Source organism: Drechmeria coniospora, chromosome 01 (assembly GCF_001625195.1).
Source record: "Drechmeria coniospora strain ARSEF 6962 chromosome 01, whole genome shotgun sequence".
NCBI lineage: Eukaryota > Fungi > Ascomycota > Sordariomycetes > Hypocreales > Ophiocordycipitaceae > Drechmeria > Drechmeria coniospora.
The window spans coordinates 1,427,160-1,445,840 of record NC_054389.1 but is presented as its reverse complement, the minus strand read 5'-3'; the positions used below and the strand labels follow the sequence as shown (position 1 = coordinate 1,445,840).

General features: G+C 55.5%; 5 protein-coding genes across 5 annotated transcripts; 1 reads left to right on the top strand and 4 right to left on the bottom strand.

Annotated features, from left to right (window-relative positions):
* Positions 1–1,718: 1,718 nt before the first annotated feature.
* On the bottom strand, positions 1,719–2,081 carry DCS_00391 (uncharacterized protein; the record flags this gene model as incomplete). The annotated part of the gene is made up of 1 exon (XM_040797730.1): positions 1,719–2,081. One exon carries the CDS (start codon positions 2,079–2,081, stop codon positions 1,719–1,721), a length of 363 nt encoding a protein of 120 aa, XP_040658613.1.
* An 832-nt stretch (positions 2,082–2,913) lies between these two features.
* On the bottom strand, positions 2,914–3,324 carry DCS_00390 (uncharacterized protein; the record flags this gene model as incomplete). Its single annotated transcript, XM_040797729.1, has 1 exon — positions 2,914–3,324. The coding sequence occupies one exon, from the start codon at positions 3,322–3,324 to the stop codon at positions 2,914–2,916; it is 411 nt and encodes a 136-aa protein (XP_040658612.1).
* Positions 3,325–3,381: 57 nt separating this feature from the next.
* Positions 3,382–5,205, bottom strand: DCS_00389 (cytochrome P450 oxidoreductase; the record flags this gene model as incomplete). Its single annotated transcript, XM_040797728.1, has 1 exon — positions 3,382–5,205. One exon carries the CDS (start codon positions 5,203–5,205, stop codon positions 3,382–3,384), a length of 1,824 nt encoding a protein of 607 aa, XP_040658611.1.
* A 4,008-nt stretch (positions 5,206–9,213) lies between these two features.
* DCS_00388 (transcriptional activator leucine zipper) lies at positions 9,214–17,045 on the top strand (the record flags this gene model as incomplete). The annotated part of the gene is made up of 3 exons (XM_040797727.1): positions 9,214–9,217; positions 9,403–10,070; positions 10,131–17,045. 3 exons carry the CDS (start codon positions 9,214–9,216, stop codon positions 17,043–17,045), a joined length of 7,587 nt encoding a protein of 2,528 aa, XP_040658610.1.
* A 459-nt stretch (positions 17,046–17,504) lies between these two features.
* On the bottom strand, positions 17,505–18,141 carry DCS_00387 (mRNA splicing factor, thioredoxin-like U5 snRNP; the record flags this gene model as incomplete). The annotated part of the gene is made up of 3 exons (XM_040797726.1): positions 17,505–17,563; positions 17,630–17,812; positions 17,919–18,141. 3 exons carry the CDS (start codon positions 18,139–18,141, stop codon positions 17,505–17,507), a joined length of 465 nt encoding a protein of 154 aa, XP_040658609.1.
* Between the last annotated feature and the right edge of the window lie 540 nt (positions 18,142–18,681).

The window sequence follows — 18,681 nt, the reverse complement described above, 5'->3', positions numbered from 1 at the left end:
CCAGCTGGTACCTTCAGGGCCTTCTTGTTCAGTTGCCCCCAGCGGCGCAGTGCAGTGCTGGTGAGGAATCGCAGTTGCAGTGGCCGAACAGCAACGTCCTTCCGCCTTTTCGCTCGGCTCTAGGGTTTCCTACTGGTAAGTATTTGGCTCAACCCAGAAGGCAGTTGCCCTAGAGTTCTTACCCAACCTCGTCGTCACGAGGGAGCAAACAACGATTCACTGTTCGAAACTCGACCTTCAAAGCTTGACCCTGCGAGCTCGATCTCCAGCAGCCACCCCAACGACAGCCTCGTCCTTGCCAACGGATCGTGCCGATGATGCACTTCAAATGCTGGCCAGGGCTCGGAGTCGTTAGATGAAAGTCCAGCGGCTTCTGCAGCAAGGAAAGTCGGGCAAGTTGCTTTGGCGATGCGTCGACGATGGATGCTTGCTCGGTTCCGCAGAACGGATGGTGCGTGCCTGTCTGAATCTGGTCTTCCGCCAGCAGAAAATGTTGGAGATTCGATGAAGCGTTCGAGAAAGCAAATTGGCGTCCCTGCTTTACCAAGGCTTCGAGTCAGTTGCCCACACGGTCGGGTCTTCTTGTCTGGTCTGGATATGGAACCGACCCGAAGGAACCGTCAAGATTCGAATGCGAATGAGGATAAAGACTACGCTGCCACCAGATGCGATTGCCGAACAAGTGCTGGATGAAGGTCCCCCAAACGACACCGGTTGATAACACTGCTGGCCTATCGGCGAATTGCCGTCCCTTCGTCCCGGCGGTCTGGCGAGCGACGATGGATCAACAAAGCCAAGATCGAACCCAGCAACGTTGGGCAGAAAATAGAGGTAAGTATACTAGAAAGAATCGGTGAAGACGATAGAGATGATGGGCTACCCAACTGCCATCTGGTACACGTTGATTTTGCAACGCTCATGATATGATGCGATGCAGGATACGGGGGATGCGTCGCTTCTAAATGGGGCACAACGCGAATCTGTTGCTTCCCACGCCCCCGGCGCCATTCTTTACTTTTTCTGCCTCCCAGACACTGCCGTCCATGATTCGCCTTTCTGCCAAGCTGTCCACATGCAACGTGCAATTCGTTGGGGCGAGTCGGGAGAATGACTTCCCACACCACCCAATCTGGCAGGGGTCCTGATGTTGCTCGAAGTCGAAGAAAGTCAAGACTCTCGGGCCGGCAACTGTCCAGCTCTAGCATGGCCGTGCTTCCGTGGCGCGCACGGTGACTGGGTTGCGTTGAACATGACGGACTTGGCAAGTAATCGCCTTCTTCGTTGCCTCATCGTCTGGACCATGGAACTCCGTTCACTTACAAGCGTTTGAACGCAGGCACACTCGCATCCGTCAGTAACTGTCCCCAAGGGGGTGGGCGAGAGAATGGCTTTCTTTTGCCGTGCTTCAGCACAATGTACGGACGGCATCGTCATGATAACATGACGTTTGACTCCTGAGAACCCGCTCGGGGCATTCCTCCCATGAGACATGATCCAACGTTTGCCGAAGAGCGCCGGCCGGGCGGGACACGGGCATCAGGTCGGCATGCGGAGTGTGGATGGGGTTGCGGAGTAGTTGCCCCTCTGGATGCCGCTGAAACAGAGGCCATTCCCGAATCGAGTCGGTCAGGGCCGCAAGAAGCAACAAGGAACCTCTCGACACCCTTGGATGATGATACGGGTCGATCACGCCTACTCCGTACGTTCCATGCCCATGCTCAAGCCCATGCCCATGGCTGGCGTCGTCCTCTCGGCTGCTTCACGAAGTGCAAGTTGGTGGGGCCGATTGTGGGAAAGTCGGGCATCGAGAAGCCAAAGAGGAGAAGATCTTGCGTCTTTCCCGCGTCGCAAGGGAGATTCTGAGCCCGATTGAGATTGGGATGACCAGCATGACGGAAAAAAGCAATGACGACGGTAGCATAGCGGTCTGGAACTGCTACCCTGAATGACCCGGTACAGAGCAGATTGGGGCCGAGGACAGACGAAGCCACGCGCTTGAGGACTGCATTGAAGCGGCCGGCCTTTGGAATCGGCGAACGAATGCAGTCTTCATTCTGAGTGGTATGACTAGATGTCGGCATCTTGGCATGAATCCATTTCTGTACGATGATGCTGGGGTTGCCGGGATTCTTCTTGAGTGGTCTGGTCTGTGTTATCCTTGTCCGACCCACCACCAACCAATCTGGTTGATATGTGACAATTGGCTGCGGAATAATTAAGGGGACAACGCGCTCAAGACGGGTTACATGTACACCTACATGTACAACTCCTGACGCTGGACAAAAAATCGCCGGTATTAAAAGCCGATTCAGATACGACCAGACTATAGTGTGTCGGGAACTAAAAAATCCATGTGCCGCATGAAGTTGGTCGAACCAAGGACTGCCTCTGCCTGCCACGGTTGAGCAAAAATGCCAGTGTCTACGAATGACTTGTTAATTCTACTCACGGAGTACTCCGTAATTACTTGGTATCAATATCTGCGAGGTGCACGGAGTACACAGCACCCGGGCAGTAAGCTGACATTTGACATGTCAGCGTGCCCACCCAGAGCTGAAAGAAATACTGCCGAGGAACGGAGAGTGTTTATCTGCACTCCGTATTATGTGTAATTACGCTTCCAGTTCTCTTTACCCAACGAGAAAATGATCAAACTCTATTCTGAGACATCAAGACTCATGACAAGTTGCACAAGTTGTACAAAAAGTATGCGCAAGGCGCAGAGCCGTGAGCACGTCACTCCCCTGCAGTTGCCCGACCGCCTCTTTCTCGTCGTAGGTGCATCGTCGTTCTATGTAAATCAGGTGTACAGTACGCATTCGGAATCAGGAATGCCCACCGCCCAGCCTCTCCTCGCCTGGCAGAAACGATGGCTGCCCACTCGGTCGTCAAATTATCCGCTATGTTGGCTACTCAGCCGCGGAGAAAAAATATCGATGTCGTGAATGCATACTTTGGGTTTTCTGTTTCCCGCTCTCTATCGTGCTCTTTATCATCTATGACCAGACATCCTCCTGTGACGCGCCACGTTAGCCTGCGGCGGAAGGTCGGGGGGTTGGGGATGCAAAGGGTACGCACCTGGTACTGGTTGGCCGATCTCATGTGCTTGACAACCTCTTCGCCCTTTTGCTCCGATACGCCGCGTCCCTCGGCGATGATGCGGGCCAGGACGGCGTTGACCTCGCGGGCCATGTTGGCGGCATCACCGCAGACGTAGAAGTAGGCCTTTTGTTGAAGCAGCTCGTTGACCTCCTTGGCCCGCTCCTTGAGTCGGTGCTGGACGTAGACCTTCTTGTTCGATTCCCGAGAGAATGCGGTGATCATCTCGAACTTGTCGCCCAACGCCTTCTTGTATTCCTGTGCAAGCGGATGAGAATCGCTTCAAGCGGCCACCGAGGAGGGTGCTTGGATTGATTGACTTACCGCCCACTCTGACTCGTACATGAAGTCATCGGTTCGCTTGCGGCAACCGAAGAACAGCATGGTTCGGCCCACCTCGACACCGTCGAGAGCCTGGCGGGCTCGCTCCTGAATGAAGCCCCTGAAGGGCGCGACGCCAGTGCCCGGCCCGATCATGATGATGGGCTTGCCCGGGTCGGACGGCAGCTTGAAGTTGGAGTGGCGCACATGGACGGGCACGTGGATGCCGTCGTACTTGTGGCGGGGCCCGCTCAGCGCATAGCTGAGGCCGAAGGATTCGGGTTTGGGGTCTGCGTTCTGCTTCTGCTTCAAGGCAAACAGGTAGTTGGTCGCCACACCTCGGAACGGCTCATCGCGGCCGGGAATCAGCTGAGACTCTACGATGGCGGTGATGGAAATCTTCTTTGGCTGCACGAGCGAGGACGAGGAGATGGAATAGTAGCGGGGTTGAAGCTTGTTGAGGCCTTCGATGAAAGCCGAAAAGGGAATATTAGTCCACTTCGCGCCCTTGCCAACAGAGGCCAGGAGGCGGGCAATGTTGAAGAAGTGAGGGGCAGTCTTGTCGTGGAAGTAATCCTTGTCGTTGCCGAGCCTCATCATCTCGGCCTTGATCTCGTCGCTGGGCGCGAAGGCGGCGAGGGACGAGACAAACTGGCGCGAGACGGGGGCGCAGACCTCGAGGTGGTAGCGGACAATGGCGTCGTACGTCGTGGGGGTCGGAAAGGGAACCTTGGCGGTAGGCTCGAGGGCCTTGACGCTGACGACGTCGTTTCTCCTCTCGGTCAAACCGACGATGTCGAGGAAGCGGTCGACCTCATGACCGGGGTTGGTGGGCCAAACGGCGATGTGATCACCCGTCTGGTAAGTTAGGTTGGAGCCGCTGACGTCGATCTCCAGGTGGATGCAGTTCCTATCCTTGGTGGAGAAAAGCTCGCGCGACTCGCCGATGGGGGCAATGTAGGGGTTGTGGGAGTTGAAGGGACCCTTGGCGGTGCCTTCGAGGTGCATCCTGTTCGGCTCTCCGAGGTAGACCTCGGCGGAGTCGGGGGTCAGGCCCTCGCGCGCGACGAGACCAAAGATGGGCTCGTAGACGCCCTCGCGCTCTTCGAGGCCCATCTTGGAAGCGAGTGCGGCCCACATGGGATCCTTCCAGGCCAGAAAGTCCTCCTCCATGGTGCCGGCACCGTCGTCTCCCTCGCCGGCGTCGCCGATGCGGTGGGCGCCGAGCTTCCGGAGAGCCTTGTCCACGTTCCTCACCATGGAATTGTAATGCTCGTACGTGTTGTTGCCGAGGCCAAAGGCGACGTAGTTGAGGTTGCCGAGGGCAGGGTCGTTGCCTTCGGACAGGGTGACGTCGTCGGCGTTGATGAACTCGTAGAAGTCGACGGCGTTGTCGGTCGGTTCGCCTTCGCCGTAGGTGGCGAGGACGAACATGATGATCTTGTCGGCGGGGACGGTGTCGAGGTTGTCGAAGTCGTAGTCCTCCAGGTCAGCGACCATGGTGTCTAGGCCGAAGCGGCTCTTGCCCTCCTTGGCGAGGCGGGAAGCGTAGTCTTCGGCCGTGCCGGTCTGGGAGCCGTAGAAGATGACGCAGTTCTTGCCGGACTCTTCCATCTTCTCGACGATATTCCTCGTGCGGCCGGCCCTCGCATCGTTGGCATTGGCAAAGGCGGTGGCGTAGGGGTCCTTGACGATGCCCCAATACTTGCCCTTGGTAAAGTAGGCGACAGTACCGAGAAGAATGGCAGCGAGGACGACGAGATCGAGGGTGTCGATCTCGGCCATGATGACGCTTTCACCTCGGAGAGGCTGGTTCGGCGCCGGTTCGGAGCGAGTGGAGATGTAGGAGAGGAAGAAGAGCAAGGAGGAGAAGAGGAGAGGGGAGAGGAGGGGAGAAGAGGGAGGAGAGGGGAGAAGAGGAGAGGGGAGGAGAGGAGAGGGAAGGGGAGGAGAGGGGAGGAGAGGAGGATAGGAGAGGGAGGGGAGGAGAGGAGAGGGGAGGGGAGGAGAGGAGAGGAGGAGAGGAGGATAGGAGAGGAGAGGGGAGGGTGTATTCTCGAAGCCCGGAGTCGCCAGGCCGACAAAAGTCGTGAGTCGCTGACGCGGCGGATGAAACTCTCGTCGGTCGGCAGGAGGAGGAGGAGGAGGAGGAGGCGGCGGAGGAGGAGGAGGTGAAAGGTGGAAAGCGAGAAGTAGTCCGAAGTGGTGCGATGCCGACCACTTTTCGGAGGGGCGGCGGCCGTTGCGGAATCGATCAGTCGAGTGCCTGAAAAATTGGAGCACGTGGAGCTGGCGTGGACGGGCGGGTCACGACTCACCGGCCGGATGACGGAACGAAGCGAAGCGCCCAATTCCGACCCAGCCTTGTGCAGCCGATGAGAGACAGTGATTACTGTACATGTAAGCGGGGGTGGCGGTGAGCGTGATCGCTTCAATTCCGAACACTCCATGCGCATCCGGGAAACGAGGCCTGTATCGAGATCAACAACTCGATCTCTCGCCTCTGGACCATGAAGTTGTTCAATTGACATACTAAACCTACACCCAATGAAGGTGTGCGTACTATGCACGTACGGGGTAGTACCGAGTACATGTACTACAGGTAAATAATACTTTGTTCTTACGTGTTGCCTCCTGCAGATACTACTGGTACTTGAGTCCAAGTACTTTATCCTGCTCCGTAGGTGTGCGGAGTACATGTACTGTAACACATGAATTAATTAGTGCATCTTGAGTGCAAGTACTTACTCCGTACTCCGTACAGAGTACTTGCATGCACAAGGAAGAATCTCTGTTTGGCAGAGCCTGGCTGTGTTTCCAGGGGCGTGGCAGTCCCGACGGCGGCTGACTTGCCGCACGAATAGTCCCAATATGGCTTAGTTGGAAGCATCGTTTCCACCAGCCGAGAGTCCGCTGCGACTGGGGTCGGACTTGTCAACAGGTTTGTGGAGGTACTGTATTTCTGGGGCCCGTGCAAGTTTTTGTACACTTAATTACTTGTACAACTACTTACGGAGTGCGGAAGTCTACTAAACAGTAAACAAACTATGCTTACAAGTAAGTACATTTATAGTACGATTAGTAACACGGCAAGTACCTGTACATGGTTCATTCGTCGCTAGCAGGCACCTACATACAGTAGGTAATAAGTACAGTATAGTCGTAGTAATATTCGTTCGAGGTTGTATTACCTAGGACTAGGGAGCAGTTCCACTGCATACTTTGTGCATGAACAGTTATCCCAACTGGAGTACCTGCTAGTACGGAGTCCATGTACATGTACTCCGTACTTGTACAATACTCCGTACTGTTCGGAGTACCTCCTCCATGCATCTGCCAATAATACATGCAAGTACAGTAGGTGCTGCTTTGCACACCTACAAGTAAGCACTCCCGGGAACAAGCAAGAACCGACAAAAATCCCTTCAACAGGTGCGACGATGCAATGTGGTGTGCTGTGTCCATGATGCTTTGCCATGGTCAATGTCGTCATGAAGGACGGGTTCCTTCGGAGCCGAGCATGCTGGCTCGGGGGCCTACCGGGTTAGCAGCAGTACAAGTGCTACAGGTACTCTACTAGTACTCCATACCCGCAAGCAGGTAAGCAAGGAACCTCAGGAGTACTTGTACCACCTTGGTACGATGCTCCCCGAACTCCTCGAAGCACTGTACTTGGAGCACTCCGTACATGTGCGAAGGTTGACCAACCTGCGGTTCTACATAGGGTATGTATTTAATCTAGTACTTAAGTACAAGTACATGCAGGTATGGGGTCACACGGCGTCGAGAACGAATAGTAATATTCTGCAAGTGTGCTGTAAGTATGTGTTGCTCAGCTGCTGAAGAGCCAGCTGCCATTCCATGATGCCATGTTTGCGGGCCGGCAGCGAACAGGGCAGGCGACTTCTCCAACGCCCGACAACTGGTCATCACTACGTAAGTAGGCGTTACTAGATTATTACCTAACATGTTTCGAATTACGACTTGTGACGTACGAGTACGAGTACGACTACGAGTACGACTACGAGTACGAGTACACATACTGTCACCACAACTTTCTTCGCACCAAATCACGTCAGGGGCAAAGGACGGCAGGTGCTACGTAATGCACGAGTCCCAGCCTAAATTTGGTCATTTATGGACAAACAGCTGTACATGCGCTGCCTTTCTGCATCTACATGTACACCCAAGCACAGTAATACTTGTAGCTGGTTCAGTTGTTGGCTGGGTGGCGGGTTGTATTGATTCGGGTCAGCTTGCGAGCCAGGAGAATCAGTGCCTGACCGGAGATGTGTCTCGGACCAACGCTGACTTTGTAGTAAGTAGCCCAAGGTCAGATCATAACTCGTGCACGTACGGGTGCTGTGCATCCAAGTACACCTACTACGGTGCATGGACATAAAAGTACCGTAGTAATATATACTCCGTGTTTGCACAGATAAGAAGTACTACCGTGGTACCTACTTGTGCTGTACAGTACTCCGTTGTCGTATGTACTGTAAGCAGCGGAACACTGAGGGGAAGGAGGGGCTGGCAGGGTACCTTGTACATGCAATGCATCGCAAGCTATTCCGCAGGTGAGTACGGTATTATTATAGTAATATGCATTATTCCCCGCGTCCTTCCGGGAGTACTTGTACTGTACTTGTCTGTACGAGTACGCGAGTACGTGTATTTGGCCGAGGTCTTGCATGCACCGTGTTACGATCCTTTCAGATCCCTCCCATATGACGCCCCGAGGAGGGCCGCATCCTCGCTTCTCCTGTTCTTGTCGATCCATACCTGCTCCCTCTCAGGTGTGAGCCCTGACTGTTGTGCGCACCGAGGCGCAATGGCATTGCGTACAAACTTGGATCGACGCCAAACAGCCCGATCATTCCGATGGAATGGTCCGAAGGAGTCGTCCATACATCGTGGGCTGACAGGGACAGCAAGAGCCAATCGCTTCTACCGAGACGCTTACTCGGGCAACCCTCCAAATAGTCGCCCGTTCGCTCCGTACAGGAACCTGCTATCCCGCAAACAAGTATACTAGGTATGAAAAAGGTCCGCAGCAGCAGGAAGACGTAAGGAAAATGAATGAACTGATACTAGAAGCAATGAGTTGGTTGACACCTTATTCGAAACAATGTTGACACGGAAGAATATTCCGCAGCCCGCCAAGTTGATCGACGGAGCTGCCCCTGTCCACTGCGCATGAACGCAAAGCGCCGATTCACCACTGAAACTCGGCATAGACAGTGAGGGCAGCCAAGTTATGGCCGTCGGCTGAACTACTTGTACAGTTTGGTGTAGGTGTACAAGTAAATAGAGTTAGCCAAGTCCTAGCTGCGCAGTACGCAGTAGTACCTGGCCTAGCTTCGATTGCGCTAGCCCACCGACGTTCCAGACAGGTACTTGCTATCGTCCTTATGTACTTACAACTACGGAGTACTGTAAGTAAAAGTACCTACCTACTAAGGTAGTAGTAATTAATAACTGCTACAGTAGCCTTTTCGATACCTAGTAAATAGGTACCTAGCTACTACCTAGTACTAAGGTAGGCGCACCATGTTGTACATCCCTGCAGCACCAACAGCGACACGCCGCATCTTGGGACTCGCAACGTCTGCTATTGCTTCGTCCACTGCTACGACTACACCTCGACCTGGCCTTCCTCGCTCGAGGTTTCTCGCCCAACATCAAACGACGTCGCCGCCGCTATTGATATTTCTCATCCGCTGCGATGCAACAGCGTTAGCGGCGAATGCCTAGCCCCATACCATCGGGAGCAGCGCCCCGGCCGGATTCGAGATGGGTACGTGATCTTACCCGTTCGCATCAAGCATCGGTCGTCGAAGTCGCGTCATGCCTTCCGCCGAGCCCTCCCCTCCCTTCCGTCGCTGCCCACCACTGCTGAGAGAACCCATCATCTGTTGGCTACGTCTGATGGATCGCCGTGTTTCCTCCAAACTACGGTCGTCCGTCGCTGACCAAAGTCAGCTCCATCTCAACCGCTGCCGGAGAACGTCCAGGATTCGCAAAAGGTTACCATTCGGTCCGTGTCGCGACTTGAAGATTTAGAGGAACCTGCTTGGGATCTCACGATCCGGCCCCCATTTGCTGCTGGCTCATCACGCTATCCACCACACTCCCGAGAGTCGTCGATCGAAAACCTCCAACCGACGCTGGCGTCGCCTCGAACCCATGGCCCCGGTCCGCGTCAGCCCGTTGCCGGAGGAGGCGTCGAGCCGAACAAGAACACAGTCTATAGCCATCACCGACAGACTTCCATCGTTCACGGTTTCCAGCATTCGAGAAATGGCAGTGCCACGAGCTCGGCCGGCCCCCTCAGCCCCCAGATGATTGCTGCCGCAGGCGCTGGAATCGATCGAGCCGAAGCCCATTCTGCTGCTGCCCGTCTGGATGCCGAATCGGGCAATCCCCCGCGTCCCACGACAGCCTTGGGTGCCCCCTTGCCCAACCACAATGGCATTCCCATGGAGAGGTCGGCCTCGGCCATGGAAATGTCTCCCCAAGCCTCCACCCAGCGCAAGATCGACGCCCGCTCACGCCGCGACCAGCCGGCCCATCAGTCGCACTCCTCCCGTATGCATAGGGATGAGCAAAAGACTGTGGGCGAGTATGCGCTTCACGTCCTCTTCACTTCGGTACGTAGTCCTCATCGCCTCCTTGGACCGTCTGGCCCTCGCTGACTGGCTGGCTCCCAGTTCATTGCCCAAGCCGAAGAGAAGCTTAACGAGTGCATCACCATGCCGTTTGAGCCGGAGCCGCAGATTGACAAGATATGCGGGCCTGGCGTGGATCCGGCCTTTGATCAGCTAATCGTCGCCCTCGGTCACATTGCCAGTCCGAAGCCGAAGGCCTTGATCGACTCCATGATGCTCTGGAGGAAGAGCAAAAGCGACGCTGCCAGCGAGGCCCGAAGCCAACTTCATCAGATACGAGGAAACCACCCTGGCGGCCCGTTGCTACGCAGAAACACCGAGCCATCGCAGGGAGTCTTTTCGGACGCCTCGTCGAGCGGCGCCGTATCCTCGAGACAGGAATACGTCGCCCAGCAGGAGCGTCGATCGACCGTCTCCATATACATTCTCTGCCGAGTCCTGCTCGAGGTCATCTGCCAGAGCAACTTGGCTTCCATCACTCCCGAGATGGAAGACAAACTCGAAAGCATCATATTCGGCCAGCTGAAAATTGCAGACTCGGACCAGCTCATGACTTCGCCCCTGAAAATGGCCAACTGGAATCTGTTCGCCCAGCTGCTGGGGTACATGAGCGAAATCAACTTTTCCGGCGTCACCCGCCGCTTCATCGAAGACCTCGAAGGTTCTGTGCCGGAGCGGATAGTCAAGAGCCCGACCTTGTCCACCGCCCGGGAGGCCGAGAACAAGATCGACCTCGTGCTCGGCGGCATGAAGCATCTGCGGATCAAGATAGCCCCCGAGAGCGCTTGGGAGGAGTCGTGCGACTTTCTCGTCTCCTTTGGCCGCTTGTTTCACAAGGCCCACGGTCCAAGGGTCAAGACGGCCTTCAGCACCGTCATTGACATGCTTATCATGCCCATCGCCGCGAAAGCGAGCAACAGCCATCTCATGCACCCGAAATGGGCCGACGTCCTTTCCGCCATCGGCCCACGCCTCGCGCAAATGTTCATCAAGCCTCGTCACTGGACGACGGCGTTTCCCCTGACCGCGACGATGCTTTGCGTCTCATCGCCCGAGACCTTTGCCTCCCAGTGGTTGCAGCTGGTCCTGTCCTTGCAGGCAAAGGCGAAAGATCGTGTCGCCAAGCCGCTCTGCTTTCAGGTCTTCTCCCGACTCATCTGGACCTATCTCTACCGCACCAACGACAGCTTCCAGGCATCCGTCAGGAAGATGGACGATGTCATGAAGCTGGTTCTGCCATCCTCCAAGCGGAGCCTCGTATCCGTCGACCCGGCAGTGACGGAGCCTTTGATACAGATTATCCGCATCATCGGCTTCAAGTATCCCGAGTACTGTTTTAGGGCCATCATATTTCCCCTCATCAACGCCGAGCTGTTTGGGGCCAGCAAGGAACTGCGGGTGGAGCAGCTGGATCCCGATCGCATCGTCGTCGGCATCCGGGCCTTCCTATGCATCATGTCGGATCTTGAGAAGGGGGAGCAGGGACGGCCGCCTTTCCCTCAATCCTACGACACGCCGGCATCGAACGAGAAGCTACCAGCGTCTCCCATGTGGCCATCACCTAGGCATGGCCCGCTGTCGAACCCTGCGTCAAGCGTCAAGCACGAAAACGTCTCGCGCCCAGTTCTCACTCACGTGTTGAGTGACGGGGTCCGCGAGTACTACTTGCAATTCTGCAAGGTCCTTGGGAAAATCACCATCGTATGCGACAACACCTTTGGCGGTCAGGCGGCCTTGGACGAAAAGTTCAGCAGCACGGGGCCGAAGACGCCAATCACGGACACGTTCAACTTCTCCCGTCGGGATGAGCACCAGAATGCGTCGGACCAGAAGCAGGCTTTCTACGAGCTGCTGCACGTTGCCGTTGAAGCGCTACCACGTTGCCTGTCGGTCGATATCCCCTTTAACTCGCTCATCAATCTTCTCTGCACCGGCACAGCCCATGTTCAGTACAACATTGCCGAGTCTTCGGCAAATTCGTTAAAGTCCATCGCTCGTTATTCTCACGCCCAGCAGGTGACCATGGGCTTTGCCCGCTTCATTTTCAACTTTGACGACCGATACTCCACAATGTCGGACGGTGGCATGCTCGGCCCCGGACACATCGAGAACACGCTGCGGCTCTATGTCGAGCTCCTGCAGATCTGGATAGAGGAGATACGGCAGAAGATTCGAGATGCCGCTTCGAACCAGGCGGATTCGAGTGCTTCGGATAAACGAGCCCTGAACCTGGACTTGTCCAGCATTTGGGCCGAGGTGGATCAGGCCGAGGCCCATGGTCTGTTCTTCCTCTGCTCGCAGTCTCGTCGGGTCCGCCACTTTGCCGTCACGGTTCTGCGTCTCATCACCGCCTTCGACAAGGCTCTCGGGAAGGATGGCGAGGAGAAGGAGTCGCCCCGGCTCATCAACATTCTTGAGAATGAATCGATTCAGGTCATGGACTTCAACGATGAGAACCTCTCTGTGGCCGAGCGCAGCAGGCTTCAGCGAGGATTGCAGACGTCGAACAGCAAAGGCGTCGTTGTCGAGCTTTGCACAAGCGATCTTACATACGACACCACCCTGTGGTATAAGATATTTCCCAACCTCATTCGCATCGCCTTCGACAAATGTCCCTTTGCTGTTGCCATCTGTCGGGACCTCATCTGCAACCGCATTCTTCAGCTGTACAAGCCCATTGTTCTCCTCTCGGAGCCAACCAGAGGCCTGCATTTTGGATCCGATCAGGGCAATGGCCGCTCGCAGACGCGTTCACCAGCAACGCAGCCCGAAGTGTTAATCGAGCAATGGAAGCTGTACCTCATCTTCGCCTGCACGACCCTCGCGGATGCGGGGACCCCGGCACCGAACCCCCCCAAGGATGCGCAGCACACACGCAAGACGTCGAAGCCAGGGTCGACCGACAAGATTGTCACGGCCAGAACTCTGTTCAAGTACTTGATTCCTCTGTTGTCCTCGACATCGGCCTCCGTGCGGGACGCTGTAGTGGTTGCCATGGGCTCCATCAATGTCCACATATACAGGACCCTTCTGGAGGAGCTCCAGGGCCAGGCCTCCCGATGCAACGACGACGCACGCGCCCGAATTCACCAGCGAACCAACAGCGCTCCGAGGAGGAATCGCAAGATGGACTTGCTCCGCACCGAGATAACGCACGTGTTCAAGCTGACGTCGCACTTTCTGAAAGACCCGCAAGTGTATCAATCAGAGTTCTTCCTCAACACGCTCACGTCGTACTCCAAGGATCTGAAGCTATTCCTCATGGATGGGGAGGTGCAGATGGACTGGGAGTTTCAGAGGCTCAGGCGACACTACTGCGGCCTGATGGAAGCCCTGTTCGAGGGAATCAACCGGACCAAGGACCCGTCCCGTTGGATGACATTCGAGTCTCGCAAGTCCGCCTTCTCGCTCATGGAGGATTGGTGTGGTTTCTCCCCGAACCAACCCCAGATACGAGCGAGGGAGGATAGCATGCGGCAATCGCTCATAGATCAGCAGTCGATGGGCGAGCGCGGGACTGTCACTGCTGCCATGGAAATCGAAAAGCGCAACTTGCGATCGGCGGCCCTCAGCGCCATGGCCGCACTTTGCGGCGGCCCCATCAGCGTCACGACGGAAAGCGGCGTCACGCTGCAATTCGATGTTCGTCGGATGCTTGCTTGGATAGAGGCCATCTTCAACTCGGGTAGCGACCGGATGAATGTCACGGGGCGGAGGGCCCTCAGGAACTTGGTCGTGCACAACCAAGAGTACCCCTACCTTCTCGAGCACTGCGTCGCCCGATGCTACTCGGCAGATGTGCCCAAGGTGCTCGAGAGTTACTTCACCGTCACGATCGAGGTGCTGCAGGAGTACAGCTCGTACCCTTGCCCGTTCTGGAAAGCCCTATGCCTCTGCCTCTACACCCTTGGCAACGACCAGAGCGAAATCAGGTCAAAGTCCTCGACGGTCCTCCGCTCGTTGGAGGCACGCCATCAGAGGAACTCTAGGATCCAAGACTTTGACATAAGCATCTCGGACAAGACCCAGGCTGTTTACAAGCTCGCCCAGTTCGAAATCTCCACGCGCTTGGCCAAGCAGCACCCTGAGCTTGCGTTCCACACCTTCTCCGAGTTCACGTACTACTTCAAGGATCTCCAACCGGTGGCACAGAGAAACGTCATCGCCGTTGTCCTCCCTTGGATCCAAACGATAGAGTTGAAGCTGGATCCGAACGGAGGACCCACGGCCCATTCGTATGTCCTGCTGGCCAATCTGCTGGAGCTCACCATCCGGTCCAGCGGCGCGCTTCACAACGAGGTCCAGGCATTATGGCAGGCGCTGGCCGCGGGGCCGTATCCTGGAAATGTTCGCCTCGTGTTGGACTTTATCATGCAGCTCTGCCTTGAGCGACGGGAACAGAACTTTGTCGAATACGCCAAGCAGATCGTCGTCTTCTTATCGACGACAAATAGCACTCCCGGAATCAAAGTTGTCGAGTTCTTGCTCCTGCAAATCACCCCCAAGGCCATGGTTCCCAACGAAAAGAGGGTTGCCATGCCGCCTCCGCCAGACACCAGCAATCTCCCTTACTGCGCCGACCTGAACGAGGCCTTGCCGGTGGGGACCAAGCAAGCCGGTTTTTCGCTTGGCCAGCTTTCGTTGATTCTGCTGGTCGATTTGATGGTATCACCTGTGCATCTGACGCCGGACGGCGTACCGTTACTCCTCCAGGTCGTCACCGTCCTGTGGGATCATTATACGCCGCTGGTGCAAGAACAAGCGCGCGAGATGCTCGTGCACCTGGTCCACGAGCTTGTCATATCTCGCATGGACGACGAATCGCAGAGCGTGCAGAAGAGAAGCATCGAAAATTTGGTCGATCTGATTCGGCGACATGATCGATCTGTCGTCTGGGGATACGAAGACAGCAACGGAAAGGTCGACGACGAGGATAACAAGGTACCCCCAAGCATGGAATTTCTCACGACAGAAGTTGTGAAGACCTTTGAGACAGCTTTCCCTGGCATCAAAGAGCAATGGGGCCGCTTGTCCTTGACCTGGGCAACCTCCTGTCCCGTTCGACACCTGGCCTGTCGATCCTTCCAGATATACCGCTGCGTCCTCACGTCGCTTGACCAGTACATGCTCGGCGATATGCTCGCCAGGCTGTCCAACACCATTGCCGATGAGGATGCCGAGATTCAGTCATTTTCTATGGAAATTTTGACGACACTAAAAACCCTGATTGTCAAGCTCGACCCCGACAAGCTCCTGACCTTTCCCCAGCTTTTCTGGACCGCATGTGCGTGCTTGGAGTCCATCAACGAGCGGGAGTTTCTCGAAGCGACGGAAATGCTCAACCAGCTGGTACAAAAGCTTGATTTTAGGTCGCCGAGCGTGCGGAGGTTGTTGGCGGATGGGCAGCCCGATCGTTGGGAAGGCCCGTTTGAGGGAATCCAGCCCTTGCTTTACAAGGGTCTCAGGTCGTCGTTATGTTGGCAGGCGACACTCGACACCTTGGACAAGGTTGTGAGTTTGCCTGCCGATGGCCTGATCGGCAACGACCATCGGCTCTTCTTTACATTATTAGCAAACATGCCTCGCTTCTTGAACGAGCTGGAACGCGGAACGCCGAGCGAAGAGACGCTTCATTCTGCCAAAATACTCTTGGCCGAGACGGACAAGCAGGGCTTGGAGACGCTGGGATTGGTCCTGGACGACTACATCTCCGGCAAGCACGGAGACAGTGAAGAATTTTTGAACCACCTCTTCATGGCCATGAAAGAATACTACCTGCCCCGGCTGGAGTTCAAAATGATAACCTTCCTTATCGGCTTGCTGACGAACTCGTTGTCGTGGGTCAAAGTTCAAACGATGCGAATTCTCTGCATCGCCATCCCAGAGGTCGATATGCGGAACCCCGAGCTCGCCGGGCACGGGTCGGATCTCATCTCGCCCTTGCTGCGCCTCCTGCAAACCGAGTTCTGCATGGGTGCCCTGGAGGTGCTGGACAACATCATGACCATGTCGGGAAGCCACATGGACAAGCATCATTTGCGAATGAGCATGACTCGGTCGAGCAAGGCTGTGCGAAAGGAGTATGAACGAACGCAAAGCCTGTTTGGCATTCCGGAAGCGTCCGGCTGGGCCATTCCCGTTCCTGCGAAGAAGACGGAAGCTACTCGATCGAACATCCATGCTGCTTTTTACATGTGCCAAAGCACCGAAGGGTCGCACGCAGAGCCGACGCCGACGGCGGAGGTCGAGTTCCACAACGACGATTTCGCCTACGGGTACTTTGACGCCCACGACCGGACGGAGACGATGCTCTCGGACGAAGGGCGCGTCGATATCGGCGGCGGCGATGTGATGACCAAGCTGGACAGTCTCGATGACTTCTTCGACGAACCGTCGAGCCCTCACACGGACGACGATGGGCATTCATCCCGGACGGTGACCGAGTATGCTCCCGAGTCGTTCGAATCGGGCACGCAACTGTATGACGAGCAGATCCTCCCCATCCTTCACGAGGCATCCAGCACCAATTTTTTTCAGAACGGGTTCACGGACCGGCCGGTTGCGATTCCGAGAGACATGCCCTCCAACACGATGAACCCCGGGGCCTTTACTGCAGCGATGCCATCGCGTCCTGGCTTGCATTCACGATCCATCACGTCACCGTCGGCGCCTGCTTCGTACCAAGCACACATGGAGATGACATCGGATGACGAGTACCTATCCGGTGGGTTTTCGGATGCCGATGACGAGCGGCCGGATGGTCGAATGGCCGATATGTCCTTTTCCCTTGCGAGCGTGGGCAAGCTACCTACGCTTCTGTCGCGAAAAGGTACCAGAAGATACACGAGCAAATCGCGGGATGAGAGCCAACGAGAGAGGTCTCTGGCGCCAGCGACGCCCAAGATTCCAACGAATCTACCGCAGCCAAAAGTGTCTGGGCCGGGAGAGGGGCATTAATGGGGAAAGCAAAACATCGGGCAAGCGACGGGTTGTACTGTTTGATTTTGCCTGAACTCAACTATTGAATGATGACATGGAGGGCACCAGCCTCGAACATGCCGAAGAGGGACGTTAGGCTGAAAGTTGACGCCGCATGAAATTATACCCCGGACGACGAGAAGATTTCGGAGGAGGGCAACTCGTAGTGAAGGGGTTTTTACGTCCATAGATAGGCCTCTAGGGGGGGGGGCGGGGTCTGTCTCCTTCCCTGGACAAAGAAGCCGACAGGCTGATAAGATATTTTCTGGCGGATAGGGAGTAGCATAATACGCCTCTCAATATCATGAAACCACCGCCTTGCTCCGAGACTGACGTGTTATTCGTCGTATGATGTCGAGAAGGGCAGCAGAGTGGGAAGGTATAGCGGCGGTACGGTTGCTCTGCTTTAGCGGCGAGAGTCGGGTATCAGGGTGGCAGTCAGTTTCCTGTGCTTCCCAGACGCTGGGGTGTGCTATGTCGTCGACTAGTATCGGTGTCTGGTGGAGTAGTCTAGAAACATGCTGATCAGATGTCTGCCTAGCTCGAGTGGCAGAACTGCATACCTTTGGGGCTGACAACGAGACCACGACCCTTTTTGGCACCACGATATATGGTCTCGATAATATCGATGAGCTCTTGCTTATCCTCCAGTACCCAGTTCAGCTTGTTGTTGTTACCAGTTCCGAAATCGCACATGATGTGTTTGTTTCTGTAAAAGAACATGATGGTACAGGCGTCGTAGAGCTCTGCAGGAGCCGTTGATTGGTTAGTACGCGGTACCGGAGTTGTCGGAGAGGTCAAAGTCAAGGTGTGAAGAGGGGGAGAGGGGGGGAGGCTGGCGAGGATACGCACCGTACATCTGGTTGAAGTCGGGCACCTGGTCAATATCGCAAACATAGATGACTGCAAAGCTCTTGACCTTGTCCGCGATCTTGTAGAGGACCTCGTCTTGTTGCATACACTGGGTATCCCAGTCACGACCGAATCGAATCACACAAATGCGATCCTCCTCGCCGAGGATGGCCTGGTCGACGTGCCATCCCGACTTAAGATGGGGGATGACGACGGAGCCCATGTTCGCTCTATTTGTGGTTCGTGAAGATGAAAGGTGGGATGGCACAGAAAAGCATCGAGGCAGGCGGCGGATGGTGGGGCAGTGTCATGCCAAAGTGCTTATAACGGGGTTAAACTCCGGATAATTGGGTGCTCAATAATGTCCCACTGTCCCACCTGTTTAAGCGGGCCCAGCGGAAACCCTTATACTGTACGGAGTACTCCGTACGGAATACTGCACTGTACGGATTACGGAATACTGCACTGTACTCCGTAGTGGTACTCCGTAGTGGTGTTTGGTTTGCTCACTGCCTGCGAATCCCCAGCACTGTCTGGGAAACAGTGAAGGGATCGGCCATGACGTTGCTTATACCCCGCCACAGGAATGACCGCTTTGATGCATGTACACCTACGGAGTACAGTGCAACTCAATGATATATACCGTACGGAGTACTTTCTCCGTACGCCGTACTGCACAAGTACTTACGGAAAACTCCGTACTCGTATGTCATTTGGTCGCACCTCAACCTACCATCTATCACGAGCAAATAGCAGGGACGGC